The sequence below is a fragment of the Mirounga leonina genome, unplaced genomic scaffold (genome assembly GCF_011800145.1).
Source record: "Mirounga leonina isolate KUSES-001 unplaced genomic scaffold, KU_Mleo_1.0 Mir_366, whole genome shotgun sequence".
Lineage (NCBI taxonomy): Eukaryota > Metazoa > Chordata > Mammalia > Carnivora > Phocidae > Mirounga > Mirounga leonina.
The window spans coordinates 7,263,669-7,291,373 of NW_023270709.1; the positions used below are offsets into that span (position 1 = coordinate 7,263,669).

Sequence of the window (27,705 nt, forward strand, 5' to 3'; positions counted from 1 at the left end):
GCCGAAGGCAGACGCTTAACGACTGAGCCACCCAGGTGCCCTTCTTTTTCTAGTTTCTTAAAGTGGAAACTCAGGTCACTGATTTGAGACCTTTCTTCCTCCCTAATACAGGTATTTAATACTATAAGTTTCCAAGTACTGCTTTAGTGGCAACCCATAATTTCTTATTCACTTCAAATAACTTTCCAATTTCTCTTTAGATCTCTTTGACTTGTTAGTTTCCAAATATTTGAGGATTGTCAAGGATCTTTCTGTTATTGATTTCTAACATAATTCCTCTGTGGCCAGAGAATATACTTAGTATGATACTTTCAAATTTGAGACTTTTTTAATGGGCCATAATGTGGTCTATCTTCATAAATATCCCATGTACACTCTCATGTTCTGCTGTGGTAGGTGGAATGTTCTATAAATATCAACCAGGTCAAATCGGCTGTTATCATTGTTCAAATAGACTACATTTTTGTTCTGCCAACTTGCTCCATCGGTTTTAGAAAGTGGATACCAGAATCGTTGATAATTGTGTATTTGTCCATTTTTTCCTTGCAGTGTGACCGACCAGCTTTTGCTATCACTTAGGATTGCTGTCAGTTACATTCATTAACAGACCCATTATCAGTATGACATAAGCTTTAATCCCTGTTAATATTCCTTGCTCTAAAATCTGTTATTAATATACACATTCCAGCATTCTTTTGACTAGTGCTAGCTTGGGGTATCTTTTTCTATCCTTTTACTTTTACCCTACTTGTATCTTTAAAGTACATTTCTTGAAGGCAGCATTTTTTTAAATCCAATCTGACAATCTCTGCCTTTTAATTGGAGCATTTAGACTGTTTACATTTAATAGGACTATTGATATGGATAGGTTGACCATATGGTTAAATGACCTATGGGTAGGTCATTCCCAGTGCTCTCCATCCCTTTGTGTAGATCTAGATTTCCATCTGGTGTCATTTTCCTTCTGCCTGAAGAACACCCTGTAATTTTTGTTGTAATGTGTTATCTGCTGGTGATAGTCTTTTGCAAGTCTGAAAACATCCTTACTTCTTCCTATTATTCTTTTATCAGTGGTACCTACTCTGCTGTTATGTTAGTTAATCCATTGAACTCTCAATTATGTGTTCCTTATTCCTAGATTTCCATTTGGTACTTTTCCCAATCTACTTGACCATGTTTACAATCATGCTCTTTAATCTCCCCTATTTCTTTAAATATAAAATATATTTTATATTATGTCTGGTGAATCTTAATAGCTTAAGTCTTTGTAGGCCTGCTTCTTCTGTCTGTTTCTGCTAGTTCTTGTCTATCTTATGTGTTTGTGATTTTTTAACTTATATCCTTGAAACTGTTTCTGAGTTCCTCCAAAGACACTAAGTTTTGCTTCTGTCAGTCACCTGGAGGGCACTAAAAACTGGTATCACTTTAAATTTCTGGTGTGAGACTTTTAGACTACCCAGATTGTTCAAACAAACCAGCTTCAAGGCTGCTTGTGGCAATATATACATATATATATACACACACACATACATACACACACACATATATATACATATATTCCTTCTCAGGGAAGATGGAGATGTGTTCTCTCAGGATAGGCAATCTTCCTTGCTATCTGGGGGGAGTAGGGGAGGACAAGGGAAGATTGGAGAGGGAGGAGGCAGGCAGATTTGTTCATTGTTCACCCTCAGTAAGTCTATCTTTTTGGGGTCTCAACTTCATGAGATCTCCTATTATCCCTCCCACTTTGGGCAGGCCCTAAGCTTTGTCTGCTATGCTACTGCCCCTTTCCCACCCCAGATGATGAAAATCAAAGTTTAATTAGGTATTTGGCAAATGTCCCTAAGGGCAAAAAGTGGCCCCAGTGTCCTAATTACCTCTTTGTGCTTCTACTTCCATTTAAAATTTTTTGAGACTTATTTTATAGCTCACTGATCCATTTTTAAAAATGGCTATTGATATATATTCCAGAAGTTTTAGTGGTTCTCAGCTGGTCCTTATCAGCCATAATGCTAGCGGAAAAAATTCTTTCAACTTGTTCTTTACCATATACAGTATCCAAATACCCCTCTCTTGATCCAGAGGCAAGAGTGAGAACACACACTTAGGAACCAGCTGGCCTGAGGTCAGGTCTCAGACTCACAAGCAGCATGACCCTGGTAGCTCATTTATACTCTGTGCTGTCGATGCAAGAAATAAATGAGGTAGGGGCGCCTGGGTGGCTCAGTTGGTTAAGCGACTGCGTTCGGCTCAGGTCATAATCCTGGGGTCCTGGGATTGAGCCCTGCATCAGGCTCCCTGCTCAGCCGGAAGCCTGCTTCTCCCTCTCCCACTCCCCCTACTTGTGTTCCCCCTCATGCTGTCTCTCTCTCTCTCTGTCAATTAAATAAATAAATAAAATCTTTAAAAAAAAAAAAAGAAAGAAATGAGGTAAAATACAATCAGTACTTAAAGCAGGGCTGGCTCTGAGAAGTATGAGATAAGGACTTATTTTTATTATGTGAAAAAGTTGTAATCATACACCCGAGTAACAGGACACATCTTACCCAATGGTCTAAGAACACCTGTTCCCTGGCCATCCTAGTCCACTCTGCCATGCAGTACCCACACCTCTGTACTTACAATGAGACTGACCAGGGTAATCAACTATGAGCTATTCATTGGATGTCAGTCCCAGCTACACTCACAGGATGGGCCCTAAGTCAAGAATGCTAATGGATGCTGATCTAAAAAAATGCCATCATCATACAAACCTGAGTGAACACACAGTCCTTTACCATTAACAAAATCTGAAAGAAAGCATGAACATAAACAAACATGATTTTAAATTTTGTATTTTTTATGGTGGACAGTCATCATTTGCCCCAACAGCCATCTGAAGCCAATAATCCTGATTATTAAAAATCACGAAGTTGTATAAATGTTCTCCTCCTTTTCGAAAACCATGTTCATTTTCTCTCCACGAAACAGGACTGTCTGCAAAGCCTTGTACTGACAACGTAACCCAAGGAGCTAACTTGGGCTCATCAAAGTAGCGACTGAAAAAGAAAGAAAAATCTTAACAGGGAGGGCTAGGAATGTTCACATTTTTTTTACTATTCAGGATAAGTGATATTTCTGATGTTCCAATGAAGCTTAGACCTTAGCTTTTATTTATAAGGATTAAGAGATGCAAATTACATTCCTGATCCTATGTGGTGTATTCAATAAATGTTAACCAATTACAGAATGCACAAAACCAACTTCAGCAGTTCCTATGCTTACTGTGGAACATCATGTAAGATGCGAAGGGAAAACAAAATAAAGCCACAAAGCATACAGAAATAGTTTCCCTCCATTTAACAGTGCTGTTCAGTCTCTGTTAACTGAAACACTGCAGAATAATTTCCTGGATTTAAAAAAAATCCAATCTTCTTGGGGCACCTGGGTGGCTCAGTCAGTTATGTGTCTGCCTTTGGCTCAAGTCATGATCCCGCGGTCCTGGGATCAAGCCCCGCATTGGACTCCCTGCTCAGCAGGGAGTCTGCTTCTCCCTCTCCCACTCCTCCTGCTTGTGTTCACTCTCTCACTCTCAAATAAATAAATAAAAATCTTAAAAAAAAAAAAAATCCAACCTTATTGAGGAAAATGAAAGTACTAAACTAATACATGAAAAAGGGTATTGGGCTTAAAAAAGAAAACCCTCAAGATTTAAATCTTAGACATTTAAAAAGTGAAGATTGATGGGTGCCTTGGTTAAGCATCCAATTCTTAATCTGAGCTCAGGTCTTGATCTTAGGGTCATGAGTTCAAGCCTGGCATTGGGCTTATTTAAAAAAAAAAAAAAGTGAAGACTGAGAAGGCATTATGTTTGCTTCATGGTCTTTTCAATATGGAATCAGAGTTTCCTGACATTAGATAAAATGTAGCGTTTTATTTATAGAGTACCTTCTCAAATAAAAAACCCCATACTGCCTTGTCCAATCCTTGGCATGTTAATGACGCCCAGGGCTTCACAGGATGTCAGGGCCAGAAGAGATCTTAGACATGATTTGGATTCAAAAGTGGTCAACTTGTTTTCAAAATAAAACATCTGCCGAACTCTAACATTTAAAACAGACCATAGTGTGTCCCGTAGAGTACGGCTGTTTTCTTAAGTGATATTACAACTTCCGGAGCACAAGAAAAATGAATAGTTTGTTTTCAAGAAGCTTAGTTAAACTCTGCTCTTTGTCTTTTCATAAGGACAAGTATTTGGCAATACAATTTTCCTATCACCAAGGATAGTTACATCATTTAAGATAATGTTACCACACTGTGAGCCCAAGCAAGGAAAAAGGGGGAAACGTTTGTGAGAGTACGCTGCGATCTGGAACAGTAGCACTGCCCCTAAAATGTCATGTGGGCACGGACAAGCAAGATATAAAAGGCAAAAAGCGTTCTCACCACAGCTGTTCCAAGAGGAGACAGATCTTCTCTGGAAGTATGAAACCAGTGATTGTACACAAATAAGCTTTGGCCAACACTGTGCTTGGCTGAGGACAGCAATAGGTTGATATGAAGTTATTAGGCTCATTATTTCTGTCACACACACACAAAAAAAAGAAAGAAAGAAAACATATTTACATTTCCCGCATGATTCATTTTCAAAGTATAAACCCCTATGAAGAACAAGAAGTCAGCCAGAGCCCGAGCCCACAGCCCAGGAGCTACTACGCACAGTTCCGCGTGGCTGAAGACGGCGCCCAGCCAGTCCAGAAGCTCGGGAGCGCTGCAGGCCGCCTCTGGCGCCCCCCGGAGGGCGCTGCTTTGCAGCACCGGGCACTGCAGCTCTGTCACTGTGCTCAGGGCTATTTTTGGCTGGTGCTCCTGAATTTGGTAATTGGAAAAGTATGACATCATTGTGGATTCTTCCGCACCTTAAAAACACACCATGCAAGGTCATCTGACTCCTTTGAAAGCAAGTTCAGTGAATCCCTGAAACCGCCCCATTCCCATGTGAGAGTTCTGGGGAGAAGGTGAGATGAAGTAACGCAGAAGGGAGTGGTGCAAAGCTGTATTCAAATTAAAATCATTTAAGTTGCTTTCAGCTCCTTGTGCCAAAGTTCTCTAAACATTCATTTCCTTTCCTTTTTCCTGGAAAAGCATAATCCTTTCAGATTCAACCCCATATTAGTTTCAGCATTTGCTCTAGTAAGAAAATTTTGAGTTACTGAATACAAAAAAGTGCTACTCGTGGCTAAATAAAATTAGTGAACTCTACAGAGAGGAGTTTATTTGCATAATCTCTGTAAAGGAAACACAAGAGGAACTGAATGATGGCAGAATCTCATTTAAGCTTGTCTTTAAAAACCCAGTAAAATCCAACTTATCTTCAAGGATTTTCCAACAGCCTTGGAAGACAGAAACAGTGGCCCCCCTTGGGAGCAAAAGTGAGGCTTGCTTCATGTCCAGTGTAATAGAAATAATCTGCTCCCCCCCCGACCCTCCGCCCCAGAACAAAGGCCCGCAGGCTCACTGGCCAGGATGTAAGACTGGCGTTCCTGCAGCTCGGGATTCCTCTCCTGTAATGCAGCCCGTGGCACATGTCGTATCCCCTGGCCCACCGCGTGTCACCCTGTAGGTAGTGGGGCCTGCTGCACTACGGCCACTACTGTATAATTACATCCCAAGTCTTGTGCCTTCTGCCAGCATCCATGAGACTGTGCAGGCTAACTACTTGGTGTACAAGTGAGGAAAATCTTGGACTTTCCCCAGTTCTTGACAAGCCCTTAGAATAATCAGGAGCCTTAGGAACACAGAGCTCTCCAGACCCGAAAGCACACATGGTCCTCAATGAAGACTTCATGCAACTGAATGTCTTGTCAGTCTGCCTGGCCTCCTGTATCTCTACCCTAAGGAGGAGAAGCACTAAAGCATTACAGACTGAGGACTCACAGGGGCAGCCTGGAGCACCCCAGGACCAGAAACGTCCCACACAGAGCAGATGCATAGGCATATTTCCAAAATGGACCTATGTGCCTCCCTATCCTCCAAAAATGAGTATGACACTATCACAACTGTGATGATCTGACTCATTACAATCTTGTGATGGACCAAAGCTACACTCTAAAAGGAGCAAGGCACATGGAAGTTGTCGGCACGTCACCACGTTTGGTGACCAAGCACCCCACTAAATTTCACATTCTAATCAATTCCAAGTTACAACAAATTTCATCTGACATTTAATGGCATGCCTGATTTGGACCCTGAAATAATCAACAGTTTGTGTTTATAATTTGTGTTATTTTAAAACATACTGCTGGGGCGCCTGGGTGGCTCAGTTGGTTAAGCGACTGCCTTCAGCTCAGGTCATGATCCCAGGGTCCTGGGATCGAGTCCCGCATCGGGCTCCCTGCTCTGCGGGGAGCCTGCTTCTCCCTCTCCCACTCCCCCTGCTTGTGTTCCCTCTCTCGCTGTGTCTCTCTCTGTCAAATAAATAAATAAAATCTTTAAAAAAAAAAAACCATACTGCCAAGACTGTTTGAGGTAAGGTGTAGGAAGGAAGGGTCGAGAGACAGATAAAAGTTAGCTGCTATGAAGCCACTCTCAAGATCTCTGGATTGACACATAACCCAAGGAGGTGTAGGCAGATGGCCGCATGCCTAGATCATCCCAAACTATGGCTCCCGGGGATCGCAGGGGGCCCGAAGCAGCTTCCCGAATAATGTTTATGCACATATGTACACAATATCCTAGACCACAGGGATGAATCACAATTCAATCCTCCATTACTCCCCTTTAATTAATGATTATTTCCAAATCACTGTACTGTTACATATTTTCCATACCTGTATGATGCCAAGCCAAAAGAAAATCAAATTTCAATGGCTTCTTTTCTTTGAAGGACCAAGATATTCTTTCATACTTCTTAGAATTCGGGTTAAAGGATAAATCCATCAAATCAATGGAAACAACTTAAAAAATGGAAAGAGGAATAAACAGTTCATTCGTATATACACAGCCTACACTGTGGAAAAAGTGCTGTATTAAAAAGCATCAGAATTTTTGGAAGTTTTATGACTGCAAAAATTATTTTGTTCTTGCACTCCTTTGGTTTACCAAATCAAAACTCTGCCTTTCATGGGCTTTTCTAGCATTGACAGTAACAACAAATTTTTTAAATTCATACTTTTTCGAGGTCAAAGCCCAAGGGCAGAGGTTTGGGAGGTCAATCCTAATCTACCTAAGGATGTGACAGCCTCAGTCATTCGTGTTCAAGCCAGACACTATCGGCAGAACCGTATCTCCTCACTCATGGGGGTGTCTCTACTAGTCATCATAAAAAACCTGGTGAAAGTAAAGGAAATTCTTTATTAAGAACACGCTGTAGACTCTTATCTTGGGTTCATTACTTTGAATTTCTGACCCAAAACATATATATTTAATGGACCATTCCAATTCTGTGATCCTTATAAGATGCAGCCCACAGCCGAAGAGAAACAGAGAGAACAGCAATCTTAGCCTCTCCAAAGCCAACCTAGAGCCCCGTGGGTCAGAAGTTTTAAAGACAAGAAAAAGCCATACTCCTTCTGAATAAAGAGAACAGTGGCAATTCAAACATTTACACTGAAATTGCTACAGGAAGATTACTGACTTGTTAGAAACTGATGGGAGCATAATACTTACTAAATTTCATGATTTTTCTGCCGGAGTACTGAGATGGACGACCTTGAAGACCAGTTTCTTCATAAGTATCTTTATCCAGTGATAAAATTAATTTCCCTATAAGTCAAATAATTCCCATAAAAGAGATGTTAAAAATATGACACGTTCTCTGATTAAAAGAAAGCACAGCCAATCGAGCAGTTAAATATGAGGGTAATAAACTGCACACAAGGATTTTCTTTATGATACAAGGATATTATTTATACATACATCCTATTTATGTATAAGGATATTTTAACCTATTATACATACAAGGATATTATTTATGACAGTGAAAACAGAAATTATCTAAATTTCTATTAAAGATGGAATAGTTAAACAAATCATCGTCACCTCTTCACTAGAATACCTTCAAAATATTAAAAATAGTAAGTCAGAACCATATGCCCTGATACGGAAAGATGTCTATGACATATTGAGAAAAAAGAAAAGTGAGGAACAAGGTAGTACAATGTTATTTATGTTAAAAAAAAAAACAAGCTTTATGTGTGTTTATAAATTTATAGAAAATGTCAAGAAGAATAAAAACCAACCTGTTAAAAACAGTTCATTCTAAGAAGGGGAGTGATCTGGAGATTTGACTTTTTTTTTTTTTTTTTTACAGTATTTCTTTTAAAATTAAAGAGAAAGTGAGTGTTGTTACCGTCTGGCAGCAGGGCCGCAGTATTATCTTCATCGATATTTGTATTGTATGTTAGTGCACAGCACGAACCTGTAAGAAAGCCCAGACGAGAAATTAAAAAAAAAAAAAAAAAATCACACCTGCAAAGTTAGTGGATTCTCTTCACATGATAACGTATCTGCCAGGTGAGTAAGGGTCAGTACCCACCACGGCTCCAGCTCCCTCAATAAACCTAAAACCTGGGGCGCCTGGGTGATTCAGATGGTTAAGTGTCTGCCTTCGGCTCAGGTCATGATCCCAGGGGCCTGGGTTCGAGCCCTGCATCGGGCTCTCCGCTCAGTAGGAAGCCTGCTTCTCCCTCTCCCTGTTTGTGTTCTCTCTCTGTCTCAAATGAATAAATAAAATCTATAAATAAATAACCCTAAAACCTGCCAAGGGTGAGCTCGAGGACACAGAGGCCACACAACAGCTAGTTCACGCCCCCACCCAGGGCCTATCTGTGCCAGGTGACTACCATCAAGCAGGAAATGGACTCAGGGCGTGGTGGGTACCGCTGAGAGTGCTGGCAGAGAGGCACAAAGTAGAATACTAGGTCAGTGCACGCTCCTGGGAGGAAGAGTTCCAGGTGAAGATTCAAAATGTGCCAGGACCTTGTGTGAGGTTAGGAAAGCCACTCAGTCTCTGTGAACCTCAGTTTTCCTCACCTGTAAAATGGGGATCATAGGCCTAACTCAGAGAGCTGTTGGAAGAGTTCAAGTGGTTAAGATATGTAAAAGTGCCCCTTACAGCCAATGGCCACATTATTAACAAAGCAGCACCAAACTTCAAAATAGATGAAAGGACTCAAGTTGACGGGACCAAAGACAACACGCACGGCCAGCTTCGCAAGCAGGGCCAGCAGCACCCGAATGAGAGGAACTGGAAGTCACTGGATTCTTCAGGGCTCCCTGCAGGCGACGAATATGGAGCCTACAGCAAGAGAAGGGGCTTGCTTACTTCTAAGTACAGTGACTTACGTGGTGAGGGGGGAATCCCGAACGACAGTCTGAAACACAGTTTCAAACAAGGGCTCCCTAGGAAACAACTGGAACAAAGCCACCAACCCAGCAGACACGAATGGAAATGCGGTGGGGTGAGCAGAGAGGGTCAGAGCCACACATTCGAAGCAGAAGACACTGAACCATAATGAGCACACCGCCCGGTGAACAGCTGCTATGGCGGCAGGAGGAGATGAACCTTTCGAGGCGGCTGAGTGGGGACTGCTGGGAACACAGTGGTCTTTGTGGCCACTTTGGGTCCATTAAATATATATGTTTTGGGTCAGAAATACACCCGACAGCAGTGTATCTGAACACACAGATCCCAAGGCTCTCTCCTCTCCCTGAATCCTTGTTTTAAGATGAGGGATAGCTTTATGTTACAACATCCCCATGCCACACTCGTGGACAAGTGTCATCAGAAACCACCACCTAAAGAGAGCACGAGAAAAAGCAGGGTGAGGATACTGAGGGAGGGGGAGTGATGCATGCACTTGACCACGCAGACTACCTCCACAGGCCCTATTTAAGACAAGAGAAGAGCCCTAGTATCGTGATGTGATCCAACTATACTTCCTCATCTTGCCACATTCATAGACACGACAAGATTTTTCTTACCTTTCTTCACAAAGGTGTTGATGAATTCGTGTGTAATTAACTCATGAAGAGGTAAGTTCTTCACAAAGTAATAGGGTCCAGTTTCCATGACTAGGTTTTTCAGTTCTTTTGACAGAATCCCACATTCAGGAATCAGAATTGAAACCTATTTGGAATGTGTAACATAAACCAGTCTTACTTTCATGTAGATCAGCCTCCAGCTTTTTAAGGATGCTATGACATATGAAGGCTGCTAACCATTCCCCCACGGGTTTCTATAAAACTCTTACATTAATTTACCAGTCTCAGGAAAAGAGAAATTTGACAATTCACGTTTTTCATTTCTGTATCCAAACATTAAAGTTAAAGAAGCAAAAAAAAATTTAATGGAAAGCTTTTGCAAATAAACAATATGTTTTATATCCTGTCCACTGCTCTAATGAATTTTTAAGGAGATACGGTACAGTGGAATATCCCTAAATTTGTTTAACCTGGTACCAGGCTGGAATCAAAGGGACTGTCCCTTAGGGCATAAGGAAATTAGGGACATCAATCATTAAGAGGCTCCATGGAAGCAGAAGTGGTCCAGGCTGTTTCTATTTTCTAGACAGAAAAATTCTACAGATCATCCTGGAAAAGATAAGATGCACACCCCGATTGCTGCCTGCGATGAGCTTTTGTCTAAAGCAGAGATGTTAAACCTAAACGGTTTCAAATGTTGCCCAAGTGCTGCCCACCTTGAAAAGCACTCTCCCAAAGCTCAAACGCCAGTCTATTCCTAAGGGACCGGCCTCACCACCTGTGTCTCTGAGAAACTGCCACGGCAGTCAGGTCTGGGTGGAGATGAGGCTGATGAATTTAAAGTGTAAAGGGCTAAAACCATTTTCAGGTTGAGTTTTTGGAGACCTTGCCATTTTGGAAACCGAGCCATTGGACACTTGACTGGCACTGGGGTTATTCTCTTCTCTTGCCGGATGCTAGATCATTAACCTCACTGAGGCCTCAACTTACACAAAGCACCCCCACGAGAATGACATTTTCACGAAGCAACACCGATGTTAGCACCCCTGTAAAGCTCTTAAGTTGTGCTCGGAAGCAGGCCCACCACGGTGCATTTCTACACAAAGCTGCCGAACTGGCGCGCTTTGGCTGGAGACCACAGAAGACAGCAGGCAAAGCGGGGATTTTCTCAGATCTAAACCTAGCTCCCCTAAATAGTTTAGAAAAGCACGTGCTTCCTGGGTCCGGACTCGGCAAGACGCTCCCACGAGGAGGGAGAAAGAATCAAGAGGTGGGGAGGGGCGCCGAGTCCAGCCCCGATTTTCCTCCGACCCGCGGCTCCACGTCGCACCCATCACTCGCTCTTTAACTTCCCAGGCTCAGCCCCCCACTCCCTCCCGGGAAAGCACCCCACCAGGGGCGGGACCAAAGTAGCCAGCGCGCTTTGGAGTCGGCAGGGGGCACGCCGCCCCGCCCCTCCCCCCGAGAGGAGAGGACACTGCCCCCGCCCCCGGAGCATCCTGGGAGTGGTAGTCCTGCAGCTCCGCAAGCGAGCAGTCGGGAGCAGTGAAGAGATTACAATCCCCAACATGCCTGGCGAGGAGCCCCGCCCCTCTGCGCGTCGAGGGCGGGCCCACCACTCAAAGCTCAATGCGATTTTGCCCGGACCTCCCCACCTCCCGGGGATGAAGCGATGCCCGAGGGGCCAACGGCGGCCGAACTCACCTTGTAGTTGTGATAGTGCGTCTCCACAAGATGTCGGTGGCGCGACTTGTCGTGGCCGAAGTTGGATTTCTCGCAGACCAGCAAGTGCCGGGGAACCTCCCGCAGCCGACGCAGGGTGGCCATGCTCTCCCTGGCTTCGGCCCCGGGCGAGCTCGGCGCGCCCCGCCCCTCCTCCTCGCTCCGCCCCCCCCCCTGCGGGCATGCGCAGTGCGGACGCGCCGAGCCAGTTGCTGTAGGCGCGGGCTCCGTTTAGGAACTTTAGCAGAGGCTTGCAGTGGGTTCCTGAAACCGCAAATTCATTACCTAAAATGGAAATACCTGGCACCTGGAAACCTGGAACTTGCCTTTTCAAACCCATCTTTCTCGCCTTGTCCTCCGTCCCTCCCTTGCTGCTGTCACTTGCCCGTAAATCCTCCCTCTGGTCCTTCCCAAAAGGTTAAGGAACTTTGTGCGGGAAGAAAGTACACAGTTTCTGTCGTCTGCCCTACAGTACGACTCCTTCGGAACCACTTTAAGATCCCTTCTTAAAAATCCCATCTGAGTGGTTGTTGGGGGTTGCAGTGAGAATTCATTTTTCCATAATTTTTCTGATCAGATTCTGCATTAGTACCTGCTTCTCAAACTGGAGTATGCACATCCCCAATTCTGTGCAGAAAGGATGCAAAACAGCAGACTGTGGTACAACATTCTGAAGCAGCAATTTTACTATAAGATTTGGAACAACCGAGGTTAAGTAATTTACAAGGTAAGTATTTAAAAATTTTAAACTGAGACAAGGCTGGAGGAAGGTCTTCTGCCAGTTAATGTCAGTAACCTGTGTCTGAAATGTCAGCCTGTCTCTGAGGAAACTAAGAAAAACATATTTCCCATTATTTTAAACAGGAAAAATGATTAGAAATAGCGGGTCAATTGAAAAATTATGCCAATTTTCTAAATCACAGTATGGCACCCAGATATGTTACAACTGTCATATTAGGATATGAAATGCTTAAAGCATTACTTCTTGGTCACCTCACATTTAAGTAGCAGTGGCCTCTCTTAGACCAACCATCCGATGTGTATACCTTTGCTGATACTCCAAAATTTGCAAAGTGACTGGTGTGATTTTATGGTCTACCAATTGTATTTGGAACCAACGTGAAGGTTTTCTTGCAAGCCATTTAGTTTAAAATGTTTTATTAAGGGGGCGCCTGGGTGGCTCAGTCCCTTAAGCGTCTGCTTTCAGCTCTGGTCATTATCCCAGGGTCCAGGGATCAAGCCTCACGTCAGGTTCTCTGCTTAGCCCGGAGCCGCCTTTTCCCTCTCCCTGTGCCTGCCGCTCCACCTGCTTGTGCTCTCTCTCTCTCTGTCAAATAAATAAATAAAATCTTTTTTAAAAAGTGTTTTATTAAGTTTTGAAAACTCAATATAAATTATATCCTCTGAAAATATACATATGAACAGCCACTATGCAGTTTGGGTATTCATAACTCAAGTGTTCTTCCAGGGAAACAGTACTTGAGGATATGTTCTGGGGTGCGGTGTGCCTGTATTATGAAATAAAAGGCAAAAATCTCGTTTATTTTAAAGACTAAAGCTGTAACTTTAGGTAAATTTGGGACGGAAGAGTCCTTTCAGCCTACCTCCACGGTGTTCTGGAGTTCTCTCTGTAATGATTCATTCATTTCTCCCTGCCTGCTGGGTCATTTCTATCAGTATACACACGTGCCTTAATGTGCATTCCTTTGCATTCTCACCATTGTGTTTCTCTGCTCCATCAGAGCTTCCTTTCCGCACATTGTCTCCTGACCCCATTCCATTCTAGCTTTCCTCCAGACTGCCTCACTGACTTGGCTTTGACCAAGGTCACCAGTGATTTCCATTTTGACAAATTCAAGGCCAAGTTTCTGTTCTTATCTCAGTCTTTTAGATGCACTTGATGCAAATGATACAGTTGAGCACTTCTTCCTTTGTATTAACTATATTTTCTTATTTTCTGTATTCTTATTCTCTGATGCTCTGGCATCTGGGGCCTCACTGACCAGGGTGGGCCTGCCCCTTCCCAGGTTAGCTAATTCCTAAAGATAGCAAATAACTTGTGCAATGAGCATGCCTTTCATTTGCAGACCTACTAATCTGGGGTTGACACCCTGAAACACCTCTTCTGTAAGCTGTTACACTCCAGGCTCCTTTTCCCCTGCCCTAATAACTCCAGGGCCAGGTTCTGGATAACTGGGGACAGTCCCTACACTCCAGTGCCCACAGAAACTCTTCAAACTAGCCAATCCTAAACCTACTTGGTGTGGTTACCCTGCCTCCCCCATTCCTTCCCATAATAAAAGCGCTAAGGGATGCTCTACCCTCACTCCCCCTGCCAACCCAGATGTGCTTGGCTTACGATGGTGGCTCTGCATGACCTGTCATTCCTCCTGATTCTAGGGAACTGTGAGTAAAAACTTCTTCCTTTAGGACAGTCATTTCTGTGCATGCTGCCATACCTGTTAGAACAAATCTGTGGGTACATTTGAAAACACTCCTTGAAACACTTCCTCTGGAGTTTTGAGGACCTCCCCGCTCCTGGACTCCCTCCCATCTGACTCTACCTTCCTCCTGCTTCACTTCCTCTAGGTCTCTAGTGATCCTTACCCTCCCCACTTCTCTTTCATGCCCTCCCCCCTCCCCCCCCACCCCCAGAGGGATCCCATGTAGTCTCTCAGCTTTCAGGACCATCTATCCACTGAGAACCACCAGGCCTGGATCCTCATCCCTGGGGTTGGGGGAGGGGGGCACCCAGGCATCATTCCTGACTCGTCTTCCCTTCTACCCCCATACACGATCCCACCGCCAGTCTGTGGCTTGTTGGCTCTGCCTGCAACAGGCATCCTGGTTACAGCCTCTTCTGTCTCCACCAGCCACCTTGCCCTCTCTCGGTCAGCTGCCAAACAGGCTCCTAACCACCTCCCTGCTTCCTGTCTGTTGCCCTTCTACGGTCTATTCTCCACTCAGCATCCAAGCTGATTTCTCAAAAACCTGAACAATGTGATACAGACATAGTTCATTTTACTGCACGTTACTTTACTGTGCTTTGCAGATAACGGTGTTTTTAAGAAATTGAAGTTTTGTGGCAACCCTGTGTCGACAAAGTCTGATGGTGCTATTTTTCCAAGAGCTTCTGCTTCCTTTGTGTAACTGTGTCATATTTTGGTATTTCTTACACTATTTCTAACTTTTTCATTATTGTATTTGTTACGGTGATCTGTGATCAGTGATCACAACTCTGAAAGCTCAGGCGATGGTTAGCATTTTTTTGGCAATAAACAATCTTTCAATCAAGGTATTTACTTTTTTAGACATAATGCTATTACACACTTAATAGATTACAGTATAGTGTAGCATGACCTTTTTTTTTTTTTTTTTTACAGATTTTATTTATTATTTGAGAGAGAGAGAGCAAGCAGGGGGAAGAGCAGAGGGGGAGAGAGAGAGGAGAAAAGAATCTCAAACAGACTCCACATTGAGTGTGGAGCCCAACATGGGGCTCGATCTCCCAACCCTGAGATCATGACCTGGGCTGATACCAAGAGTCAGACACTTAACCGAGTGAGCCACTCAGGCGCTCCTAAGCATAACTTTTATATGCACTGGGAAACCAGGAAATTTATTTGACTCACTTTATGTGGTTGGCTGGAATCAAACCCGCAATATCTCGGAGGTAGGCCTGTATATGCTACCCACCCCCTATTTAAACCCTGCCTGGCTTTAAACTGGCTTTTCACTGCAGTAGAATAAAAGCTTGTAGATAACCTGGCCCCTGCCTCCCTCTACAGCCTCATCTCCTACCCTTGCTTGTTCATACAATAATTTTCTGAATTTCTGGTATCTAGAACTGAAAGAAATCTTAACTGACCAACAGATACTAGATCATAGATTCGAGAGCATAGCAAAAGTCTAAGGATGATGGGCCAGGAATGGCAAAAATAAATAAATAAGAAAGAAAAGCACAGGAAATGAAACATAACTGATTTGTGTATATGTATATATATATACCCAAAAGAATATAGTAGCAAAATAACTTTTAAAAAAACCAAGCCAACAAAAAATAAATAAAAATATATTTTTTTCTTTTGCAAAAAAAATAAAAATACCTTTGGTTGTATTCTAACAACACAAAAATATACTTAGTAAATCTAAAAGGACAATTTTATACCACATTTTGGGGCTACAATGCAATAAAATTAGAAGTACAGAAACAGAATTTAAATATGCTCAACTCTGTGAAAATGTTAGAATATTATTTTACATAAATTAATGCCTGGGTCAGTGTGCAAATTCAAAACACAAATACAGTACCTATAAATATACAGTTGACCCTTGAACAATGCAGACGTTAGGATGCTGACACTCCCCTACCCCGTGCAGTCAGAAACCCACATCTAACTTTTGACTCCCCCCTCCAAACTTAATTACTAATAGCCTACTATTGATTAGAAGCCTTACTGAGAACATAAACAATAAATTAACACATATTTTGTGTATGTGTATTATATACTGTATTCTTACAATAAAGGAAACTAGGGGAAAAAAGTTAAAATAATGAAGGAAAATACATTTACAGTACTGTACTGTAAAAAATCCACAGATAAGTGGACCCGCAGACTTCAAACCCCGTATTATTCAACAGGACATGCAAATATATTGGATCTATATTGGTGAAAGGAGAGAACTCTCCAACTCTGAAGCTCCTGGGTATGTTTGTTCTTCGGAATGCACCCTAACCTGAAATCACCTAACATCATCCCATTACAGGCGGGAGTGGCAGGGAAGGTGGTGCTGGGAACTGTAGCTGTTGAAGACACCGGTAGTAAATCTGAGGCCTCCCCTCCTGCCAAGCCTAAACTTGACCTCACAGTCCTTTCCAGCCCAGGGCTCCAGGCATCTGCCACAAATGGATGGGTGTTGGTGTACAAGGCAGCCAAGGAACTGGATCCAACAGCCACAGCGGAAAACATCAGTGGCCCCCAAGAAGGGTATGTGAGCCACCCCCGCAAGCGAGGACTTGAATCCCTGGCGTTCTGGGAAGGGCTCAGAGCCAGACTGCTTCCTGTCCTCTCCCTTTGGCTGGTTGGAATTTGGTGGAGCATGTGCACATATTAATAATGGCAACTACGTGAACTGTGTCCAAGTGTACGAATGAAGTGTACAAATGAGGCATACTTTAAAAACAGAACACAACGTCATATGTCAATTATATCTCAATAAAGCTGGGAAAAAAAAGAACACAGAACGGTCACACCGTCTGACTAAAGCTCTGTCACATATGTTAAAATAACAATTTTGGAAGAGAATTTGGAAATGGTTGACATTTTTTATAAAGCTCATTCTTTTATTTTGTTTAAAGGGGAAAAACATATGTTTAGAAGTAAATTGGGATGTAAAAAATGTAAATCTTAGCTATCCAGGGACTTCAGATGTCTAGAATGAGGCATTTCTGTGTACCTCGGATTTTGCTATAATGTGAAAACTATTAATCCATAATGCAGTTGATGAAATAATATACATTGAGAAAGGGGTAATCACTATAATTTTATATATAATTATCAATAATTATGTAATAATATATATATTACATATACAATACTGAACACCTATAATGAATCAGGCACTACTCCAAGCACTTTATATTAATTATCTCACAAGAACCCTCTCTGAGGTAAGTTTTAGTATCTTCAACTTAGAGGCTAATTAGTAAACAGAATTGAATAAGAAACTTTATTTTTTTTTAAAGATTTTATTTACTTCTTTGACAGAGAGCGACACAGCGAGAGCAGGAACACAAGCAGGGGGAGTGGGAGAGGGAGAAGCAGGCTTCCCGCCGAGCAGGGAGCCCGATGCGGGGCTCGATCCCAGGACCCCGGGATCATGACCTGAGCCGAAGGCAGATGCCCAACAACTGAGCCACCCAGGCACCCCTAAATAAGAAACTTTAAAATGTGAAAGACTCTCAAAAAATACAATGTGGAAAGAGAAAGGGAAGGGACTAGTATATTTGGCACATACATCTGCACGAAGTCGAAACTTGCAAAGCTAAACATTATACTATTTAGAGATACGTATGTAGCAAAATTATAATGAAAGTGGAATAATAATTGTTTAAAATTTCAGATGAATGACTCTCTAGGAGGGGAGGCAAAGAGTTGTATTTGGGAAGGGCCATGAAGAGGGCATCGAAGGTAGTGGTAAAATTTTATTAAGCAGGTGACAGATACAGAATGTCTATTTGTATACCATATAATTTTGTATGTAAAATAATTCATTTGTGAAAATTTTAAACCACTTTCTTGAGATACAATTCATGTACTGTATAATTCATTTAAAGTGTATAATTTAATGGTTTTTAGTCTATGCACAGATGTGCGTAACTGGCACAAGTCAATTTTGGATCCTTTTCATCACATCAAAAAGAAACTCCCTGTAGCTGCTAGGCTCCCACCTGACTACCCTGGCCCTGGGCATCCATTCATCTTCTTTCCATCCCTCTAGATTTGTCTTTTTCTGGACAGTTCATACAAATGGAATCCTATAATATTTAGACTCTTGCGACTGGCTTCTTTCCCTCAGCTAAACGTTCTCAAGGTTCGTCCAAGTTGCCGCAGGGTGGGTACTTCATTCCTTCCTATATTTGGCACGATAAAAATTTGTCTTGAGTGCTCGTGCGTGGAGAAGGAAATGAGAACAATGAAGGTTTCTCTGCGGATTCTAAAGGCTCTTAAACTACTTCCGGGATCTCTAGAAGTGGATGGCACTGGTTCTCGTTCTAGAATATGACTTCCTTTTTTCCCAAATCTGTGGAATACTAAACTGTGGGGTGAATGGTTGATCCCCCAATGAGTGTGAATGAGGTAGAGAGTGGAAGAAGAGTTATTTTATGAGGAAAAGCAGACAAGAACTGCTGGAAGAGGTACAGCAGGAGGGGCGGGGAGGGAAGGAGAAGGAAGGGGCAGGGAGGGAAGGGTGGTGGCGGGAACTGCTCGAAGTAGAAGGAACAGAGCTCTGAGCAGAGGAAGGCAGAATAAAAGGTGGAAGGACAGTTGGAACAGACTGAGGGAAGGGAGACGGCGATGAGTAAGAACTTTGGGGGACAGAAATCCCCGAGTTCTCCCACAGCTGGAAGCATTGCCCTGGGGCTGGGGAGCAGGGCGTGGCCAAATCCCAGGAAGGAGTGGGTATACAGTGTGCTTCTGCACATCCATCCACAGCACCAGGTGTGGAACTTACCTGTATTTGGCCTCCGTGTGCATCGGAAGTATTCATTTATCCAATCAACAAGCTCTTAATTAAGCTTCTACTGTTTGCCAGACACTGTGACTATCTCTCTGCCCCAGCTTTGAGGGACTTGCCAGGTCATGGGAACAATATTGGTTATTTCTTTTCCATTTCCCCACAGTTTCTGGAAGAGTGTTCTTCATAGAATGGGCAATTTTGCAATTATTGTTAGTAATCGGAGAAAGGAAGCTTTTCACATTCAGAGTTTTTACGAAAATGCAGTATATTAGATGTAGAACTATGTATCTTTGGCTTTAAAGTTAACAAACAATGAAAAAAAACTAATTTTATAATACTAAATGTTCACATTGATGTCAATTGGAAAAGTTTTTTCTCAGAGTATCTGCACTTAGGAACTTGAGAAGGGTGGGGGAAATATATAGTAAGTGGTACATGCTTTATCGTTTCCCTGCATCTCACAATGCTGTGATGATTAACATATACATGGATTTATGGATCTGAAAATTTTTCAGTGACACATCTGTTTACATTTAAAATGTGGCTTTCATCTCCTTTATTGCTCTTGAATTCGATCATATCCCTGGGTAGCCACGGACGCATTGCGTGGAGGCTGGGCTTCTCTCCTTAAAGATGTTGTTCATTAGAAAAGAAAAAGAAAGTTGCCTTGCATCAACTAACGACCATCATGCTTACTTTCACTAGAGAGTGTTATTATTTAGAGTTTTTGTGAAGATTTGCTCTCTTCACAGCATCCCAGCCCTGTCTGGATGCAGCACATGGTCCCATTTCTATACAGTGATGGCATTGGGGACTTTCAGTCTAATGCTTGGTGTGGACTAAGTCCTGGGAACGTATTGGAATTGTTGGAAGTGATGTCCCTTTTTGGTAATGCACATGCCTGTGAAAATTAGCTGTGGTGTGATTCTAGACTCAATTCATTACATTCTTTTTCCCAGCTATGGCCTGCAATTTGTATTTCTAATATTAGAAACTAAAAATGATGGTAAAGCCACAGAAAGAAAAATCCTTTGGTTTGTGAGAGCTTCAAACTTCATTTCAGCCTTATTCTTCAATCACCCTGGAGGAAGGGGATCTAATGTAAAATGGAAATATCAGGACCTGGAGCCAATCTGTGAGAGGCTAAGTAGTAAAGGTCTGGAGCCAAGAACCATGTCTTCGCATTGCTTCTGCAACCCTCGTGCAAAACGATACCAATTCCTAACACGATGTTGAAATGATGCATTTTATTTTTAATATTAAATCTTAAATTTAGGGCGCCTGGGTGGCTCAGTCGTTAAGCGTCTGCCTTCGGCTCAGGTCATGATCCCAGGGTCCTGGGATCGAGTCCCACATCGGGCTCCCGGCTCGGCAGGAAGCCTGCTTCTCCCTCTCCCACTCCCCCTGCTTGTGTTCCTGCTCTCGCTCTCTCTCTCTCTCTGTCAAATAAATAAATAAAATCTTTATTAAAAAAATCTTAAATTTAAAGCCTTATTAAATCCCTTATTCACAAGTAGAACCAGTAAAATGCCAAATTCTTTTAAAATTTCAGATTTCCTAGCCTTCCTGTCCTCTGCTCTTCTGAGGAGGCAGCCCGTGCTTTGAAAAGGAGGCAGTCCTTGAAGAGAGCAATGTCCGGTAGAAGCAGGAGGTGAGCCACGTCTGTAGTTTTAAAATCTCAACCCTCACGTTAGAGAAAATAAAAAGAAACAGGTGAAATTGATGGTATTACTATGAATTTATTTAACCTCATATCTAAGATACTATTTTAATGTGTAATCAATATAAAATTATTAATGAAATATTTCACCTTTTTGTATTAAATCTTTGAAATTCACTCTATTTTGCACTTTCAGTGCTTCATAACTTGGACCAGCCACATTCTAGGTGCTGAGCACTCACATGTGCTGAGAGGCTGTCACGTTGGAAATGCAGCACTCAGGGCTCCTCTTGACCTTGGGGAGGTGACTCCTCTTGACCTTGGGGAGGTGAAGTGCCTGAAAACATCCCCTTCCCTTCCAGAGGCGTCACCCCTTCCCCACCAACCTCTTCCCCACCAACCTCTTCCCCTCAGCCCAAGGTGAGAAGAGACGATGCCCCAAGAGGAAGTTTCCTAAAGTAGACCATGGCTTCCCAACAACTGCGTCTTGGGGTGGGTCCATTCCACCTTCCCAGAGGTCAGACAGCAATAGAAGAAAGATGGAGCCCCCGAAGGAGGGAACTCCATGTCTTTAGATCTGTCCACAGCCTTGACCTCCAGAGTTTAGATTCAGAGGGAAAAAAGGCAAACTTCTTATTTCGCAATCTGGCCCTGGGCCCTCATGGTCAGACTCTGGTCACCCACTTCCTCTTGCAGTGTGGGGTGCTGTGTGAGCTTAAGCACCAATCACATACATACACGTCTGCATGTATTTCTGTTTAACTTGAGAGATGCAACTTTCAATAAGGGAAGAAGGAAATCAGCACCTATAGGATGCCTACTGTTTGCCAAGTAACTTGTAATTAATATATCATTGAATCTTGACATCGTGTCTGCAATTGGTGTATGTACTAGTTATTGTGTAACAAACCACCCCAGTACTTATCTAGCTCATGACTGAGCTGGTCAGCAGTTTAGGCTGGGTTCCGCAGGACCAGTCTGATCTCTGCTGGGCTCCTTCATGCCTGTGTGGTTAGCTGCTCGTTGACTAGGGGGCTCTGCTTCTGGGGGTGAGCTGGCTGTCAAGTGGGCATCTTCGTTCTCTTCCTCATTGTATCTCATCTTCCAGCGGGCTCACATGGGCTTGGAGACAGCTGTATTCTGAAAGAAAAAGCAGAAGCATCTAAGACCTTTTGGGCCCACACCCCAAACTGGCAGTCATTCTACCCACTGCATTGTTATTGGCCAGAGCGAGTAAGACCAGAGGAAGAGAGTCAGCCTCTGAATGGGAGCAGCGGTGAAATCACATTGCCGGGAGGGCATGGGCCACAAGGAGGAATGAAGAATCGCTGGTGTTTTTGCAGTCAGTACCCTTAGGCCTTTTCCTGCAAGAGGTTTATGTAACTGTAATCCAAGTCAAGAAACTTGCCCAAAGCCCCATGGCAACTAAAATGGCTGGGCTGGGCCCCGTGTATCGACTCCACCTGACTAAAGCACTCCCCTGCCTCCACAAGGATCATTCTGCCCCTGCAGCTTCCCTTGTCATCGGAGGTTCTGCTAGTGAGGCTTCGGCAGTAGAAGCAGAATTCCTTTGAGATCGGCATCCATCTCGTACCCTTCACACTGGGAATAATCCCCTGCAGAGAACGCTGAGTATCTTGGAAAGACTTGAAATAATTTAGGGAAATGGCTGAGGGCTGAGTTTAGGAAATCAAGTCTTAAGCAATGTAGTTTTCCTTTCTAATCATAGGAGAAATTTGAAAACATGTATAATGCACTCCACATGTTTGCAAATTCTTTTCATCCCCTTTTGGTATCCGTAGGCTATTAATGATTTTCTTTTTTTTTTAAAGATTTTATTTAATTAGTAGGGAGACAGAGGGGAAGCACAAGCAGGGGGAGCAGCAGGCAGAGGGAGAAGCAGGCTCCTCGCTGAGCAGGCAGCCCGATGTGGGACTCGATTCCAGGACCCTGAGATCATGACCTGAGCCAAAGGCAGACGCTTAACCAACTGAGCCACCCAGGCGTCCGGCTATTAATGATTTTCAACACAGACGAAATCAAACTGCTGTGCCCGAAGCAACCCCTTATTCTGAAAGCAAGTGACATAAAGATGGATCTGCTAAGAAGACATTTCCTCCTGTTGCAGTTTAGACAGATAGCTGAGTAATCCAAAGTAGCCCTTTAATTTTGACAGGGCAGAACTGTTTTCTAAAACCCTGGAACACACATGGAAATCACTTACAGCTGATGCAACCCTGGCCCCAAATCTGTGGTCCTCACCCTGGGCTCCATATGAAATCACCTGGGGGGGCTTTTGAAATTCCCAGAACCCAAATTACGACAGATCAATTACATCCAAATCCCTGGAGCGGAGCCTGGGCATCAGGTACTAGCTCTTCAGGTGATCACAGTGTGTGGCCAAGGCTGAAAACCACTGCGTTAAACCAATTATCATTGGCTGAACTAGTTGCAAATAGTTGATCAAACAAAGTATGAAAACGTTTGCTGCCGAGTGTAGCCTTTCAGTCATATCTGCCATCACCTGCTCACTAGCCTGTGCACAAACAAGCCTCTCCTACTGGGTTTGTTCCTGTCAACACAGTGCCACGAGTATCGTGTATACAATGTGCAAGGAACCGTGCTAGGTGTCCCGGTGTTGGTACACATCTTAGGAAGGGAGGACTTCTCTGGAAAAACACTGCATCATAAAAAAATCAAAACCATGTGACTTACCAAACTGAAGCAAAAATGGAAAGACCCTAGGAGCTCACCCAAGGTTTAGGACGGTAATACTTTGGAATATTAAAATCCATCTGATGATGCCATGAGCAAACGTGTTTTACTTAAACACAAAACACAACAAAAGCCTGCTGTTATTCTGAGATACTGAGTTAGGATTTTTATGCAAATATGTAGTATTTAAATTTTAATTGACATAGGCGCGCCTGGGTGGCTCAGGATGTTAAGTGGCTGCCTTCCGCTCAGGTCCTGATCCCAGGGTCCTGGGATGGAGCCTAAGCGGGGTCAGGCTCCCTGCTCGGCGGGGGAGTCTGCTTCTCCCTCTGCCCTTCCCCCCCAGCTCATGTGTGAGCACGCATGCTCTTTCTCTCTCAAAGAAATAAATCTTAAAAATTTTTTAATTGACATATAACCTGCATCCTGAGATAGATGCAGAAACTCTTCATGTAAAGCTCAGTGAATTATTATAGATTGAATACATCTGTGTGACCAAGAGCTTGAACCAGCTTTGCTCAGGCTCCCTATCACTTTCTCCTTCCCTCCGTCACAAAGGTAACCAATGTCTTAAATGGCTAACACTGTAGATTCAATGAAGGTCTCTCCAGAAAAGTCTCTTGTGCTGCCTCTTTGTTTGTAGTCAGCTCCCCCCCCCACCTTATCCTTGGCAACCACTGATCATTTTTCACCCCTGTAATTTTTCCTTTACTAGAATGTCATGTAAATAGAATCATGTAATATGTAGCTTTTGGGGTCTGACTACCTTCACTTAGAGAAATGCATTGAAGATACATCCTTGTGCTTGTGTGAATCAAGTTTGCTCCTTTTGTTGCCAAGTAGTATCCTACTGTATGGATGCACCATAGTGTACTTATTCACTCACCAGTTGGAGAACACCTGGTTTATTTCCAGCTTCTGGCAGTTATGACTAAAGTGGCTATAAATATTCACGCGCAAGTTTTTAACATTAGTTTTCAATTTACTTCACTAAATATCTAGGAGTGGAATATCCATAGGTCATCTAATGTTTAACTTTACAAAAAACTGCTCAATTATTTTCCAAACGCTGTACCATTTTGCATTTCCAGTTCTAGTCATTCCAGAGCCTCAAAAGTACTTGCTATTTGCAATTTTATTTTTATTTTAGCCATTTCTAATAGGTGTGTGGCATCCCACTGTGGCTTCTGCTTCATTTTGAAGGAGAGTTTTGCTAAGTGAATGTGGAATCCTGTGTTTATATTGACTTTTTCCTCTGCACTTTAAAGATATCATTTCATTGTTGATTTGTCTCTTGTTCTTGAATGATATATCATCCATCACTCATATTATTATCCCCTCTACGTAGTGTGGTATCCTTCCCTGGCTGCTTTCAAAATTTTCTTATTATCTTTGGATTTTTGCAGTATGACTGTGATGTGCTTAGGTTTAGTTTTATTTGTATTTTCTTTTGAGTTTTTAAAAAAACTTCTTGGACCTAAAAATTTAGGTTTTCTACCAAATGTTGGATTTTTAATTTTTGACAAGCTTGAAAGTTAATTCCTTTTCCTTTTGTCATCTTTCTAACTTTTTTTTATAATTTCCATTTCTCTGCTGAGTTTCCACATCTGTTCATTAATTATGAGAATATTTTCCTTTACCCTCAGGAACATACTTACAATGGCTGATTTCAAATCCTTGTCTGCTAACTGCAACATCTTAGATATCTTAGGGATAGTTTCCATGGCCTGCTTTTTGTCTTGTGTATAGAATACACTTTCCTGCTTCCTCACACATCTCATGATTTTTTAAAATTGCATACTAGACATTATCAACGATAGTTATAGAGACCCTGGATTCTGTTTTATTCCTTTGAAGAGTGTTATTTTCCTAGCACAGAGTTAACTTTGCTAGACTCAAAACCTCACCTACAGTGGGCACAGCTGAAATCCTCTTTCAGGCTGGGCCCCCTAAGGGATGCTCTGCACATATGTAGTTTAAAGATCTATTACCCCTTCATGGCTCTCTCCCTTCCAGAATTTCTCCCCTAACTTTCTACCTACTCTACTAACCCCAATATATGTCCTCTCTGACACCACCAGTAAGACTGTGGTTTTCCGCCTACGTGCGCCATGCACAGATTGTGAAGTGCATTGAGGCAAAAAGACTCAAGCTTGCAAATATTTGCTGTTGTCATTCCCATCATTCAAGGGAAGGGACTTCCCTCCACTTCTGCTTGTTTTCTGGAAATATATACACATATATCATATGTGTATTATATATAGGTACATATTTCTATATAACTATATATAATATTTTGTCCAGATTTTATCATTGTTATCTGTGAGAGTGTTAGTTCACAGGCTACTTCATCATTACTGGAAGCCAGACCTCAGTTTTGTTTTTCCATTTGTTTTAAGATATATAAATGGAATTATATAGTTTGTAAACTTTTGCATCTGATTTCTTTTCTGCACCATTATGATGGTGATATTCACCCATGCCTTGTACATAGCCATAGTTTGTTCATTTTTTAAAATATCATTTATTTTTTTAAATTGTGGTGAAATTTACCATTTTAAGCATTTTTTTTAAAATGTACTGTTCAGTAGTATTAAGTACACTCACATTTTTGTGCAATCATCACCTCCACCCAACCATAGAATTTTTTTTCATCTGTAGAACTGAAACTCTGTACCCATTAAACAATAACCTCCCTTTCCCATCTCCCCTCAGCCCCTGGCAATCACAATTCTACTTTCTGTCTCTGTGAATTTGATGATTCTAGGTACCTCATATGAGTGGAATCATGCAGTATTTGTTTTTTTTCTGGCTACCTAATTTATTGTAGTGTATGTCTGAAATTTCGTCTCTTTTTAAGGCTGGATAATATTCCATTGTATGTATTACCACATTTTTTCAATTCATCCATTGATGGACACTTGGGTTCCTTCCCCTTTTTGGCTATTGAGAATAATGCTGCTATAAACATATGTGTAAGTATATGTCTTAGTGTCCTTGATTTTAATTCTTTTGGGTAAATGCCCAGAATTGGAATTACTAGATCATATGGTAATCGTATTTTTAATTTTTTAAGGAATCGCCATATGCTTTTTAAAAAATATTTTATTTATTTATTTGTCAGAGAGACAGAGAGAGAGAGAGAGAGAGGGAACACAAGCAGGGGGAGTAGCAGGCAGAGGGAGAAGCAAGCTCCCTGCTGAGCAAGGAGCCCGATGCGGGACTTGATCCTAGGATCCTGGGATTATGACCTGAGCCGAAGGCAGATACTTAACAACCGAGCCATCCAGGTGCCCCGCCATATGTTTTCCATAGTGGATGCATCTCTTTACATTCTCACCAGCAGTGCACAAGTGTTCCAGTTTCTCCACATCCTAACATATCTTGTTTGTTTGTTTCTTTCTTTTAAATAGTAGTCATCCTATGGGTGTCCGGTGGTATCTCATTGTGGTTTTGGTTTATATTTCCCTAATGATAAGTGATACTGAATATCTTTTCATGTGCTTCTTGGTCATTTGTATATTTTCTTTGGAGAAACACCTATTCAAGTCCTTTGCCTATTTTTTAATCAAGTTTTTGTTATTGTTGAATTCTGGATAGTAATACTTCACTATAAATTTGATTTGTAAATATTTTCTCCCATTCTGTGGGTTGCCTCTTTACTCTGTTAATAGTGTCCTTTGATGCACAAATTTTTTCATTTTGATGAAGTCTAATTTGTTTATTTTTTCTTTTGTTGCCTGTGGTATCATATCCAAGAAGTGAATGTGAAATCTAATATCATGAAGCTTTTCCCCTATGTTTTCTTTGAAGAGTTTTATAGTTTCAGCTCTTAAATTTAGATGTTTGATCCATTTTGAGTTAAATTTTGTATATGGTGTAATTTCTAATTTTAGTAATTTGAATCTTCTATCTTCCTAAATTAATCTAGCTAAAAATTTGTCAATTTTGTTGATCTTTTCAAATAGCCAACTTTTGGTTTCATTGATTTTCTATTCTCTTATTTATCTCTGCTCTAATCTTTATTTCCTTTCCTCTACTAGATTTGAGTTTAACATATTCTTCTTTTCCTAATTCCTTAAATTGTAATGTTAGGTTATTGATTTGAGAGCTTCCTTTTTGATATAAAAATGTAGAGCTATAAATTTCTCCCTTAGCACTGGTTTTACTAGGTCCATTAAGTTTTGGGGTGTGGTGTTTGTTTTCATGCATCTCTAAGTATTTTCTAATTTCCCTTGTGATTTTTTATTTGACCCATTTGTTGTTTAAGAGTTTGTTGTTTAGGGGTGCTTGGTTGGCTCAATTGGTTGAGGGTCTGACTCTAGGTTTCAGCTTAGGTCATGATCTCATAGGTCATGGGACTGAGCCCCACATCGGGCTCCACATTCAGCACAGTCTGCTTG

General features: G+C 42.1%; 2 protein-coding genes across 2 annotated transcripts in view; both read right to left on the reverse strand.

Annotated features, from left to right (window-relative positions):
* Window positions 1-2,818: 2,818 nt before the first annotated feature.
* Window positions 2,819-11,840, reverse strand: RPP40 (ribonuclease P/MRP subunit p40). The gene is made up of 8 exons (XM_035030770.1): window positions 11,668-11,840; window positions 9,964-10,108; window positions 8,330-8,398; window positions 7,648-7,743; window positions 6,810-6,935; window positions 4,700-4,898; window positions 4,426-4,560; window positions 2,819-3,038 (listed from the first exon to the last, which is right to left on the reverse strand). The coding sequence occupies exons 1-8, from the start codon at window positions 11,788-11,790 to the stop codon at window positions 2,840-2,842; spliced, it is 1,092 nt and encodes a 363-aa protein (XP_034886661.1). The 5' UTR covers window positions 11,791-11,840; the 3' UTR covers window positions 2,819-2,839.
* Window positions 11,841-20,413: 8,573 nt separating this feature from the next.
* Window positions 20,414-27,705, reverse strand: part of LYRM4 (LYR motif containing 4) — a 277,622-nt gene continuing 270,330 nt past the window's right edge. Inside the window, exon 3 of the mRNA XM_035030788.1 lies at window positions 20,414-21,727. Within this exon, the coding sequence (XP_034886679.1) occupies window positions 21,701-21,727 (27 nt within the window). The 3' untranslated portion in view covers window positions 20,414-21,700. The remainder of the gene's footprint in view (window positions 21,728-27,705) is intronic.

Bases quoted from the DNA above. Each gene is read 5' to 3' on its own strand.
- RPP40 (XM_035030770.1), bottom strand. From the start codon at position 11,790: ATGGCCACCCTGCGTCGGCTGCGGGAGGTTCCCCGGCACTTGCTGGTC. The intron at 7,744-8,329 runs GTAACAACACTC...TTTGACTTATAG, and splicing joins TGCGGCCCTGCTGCCAGACG to GGAAATTAATTTTATCACTG. The intron at 4,899-6,809 runs GTATGGAAAATA...TGTGTTTTTAAG, and splicing joins TTTGGCTTGGCATCATACAG to GTGCGGAAGAATCCACAATG.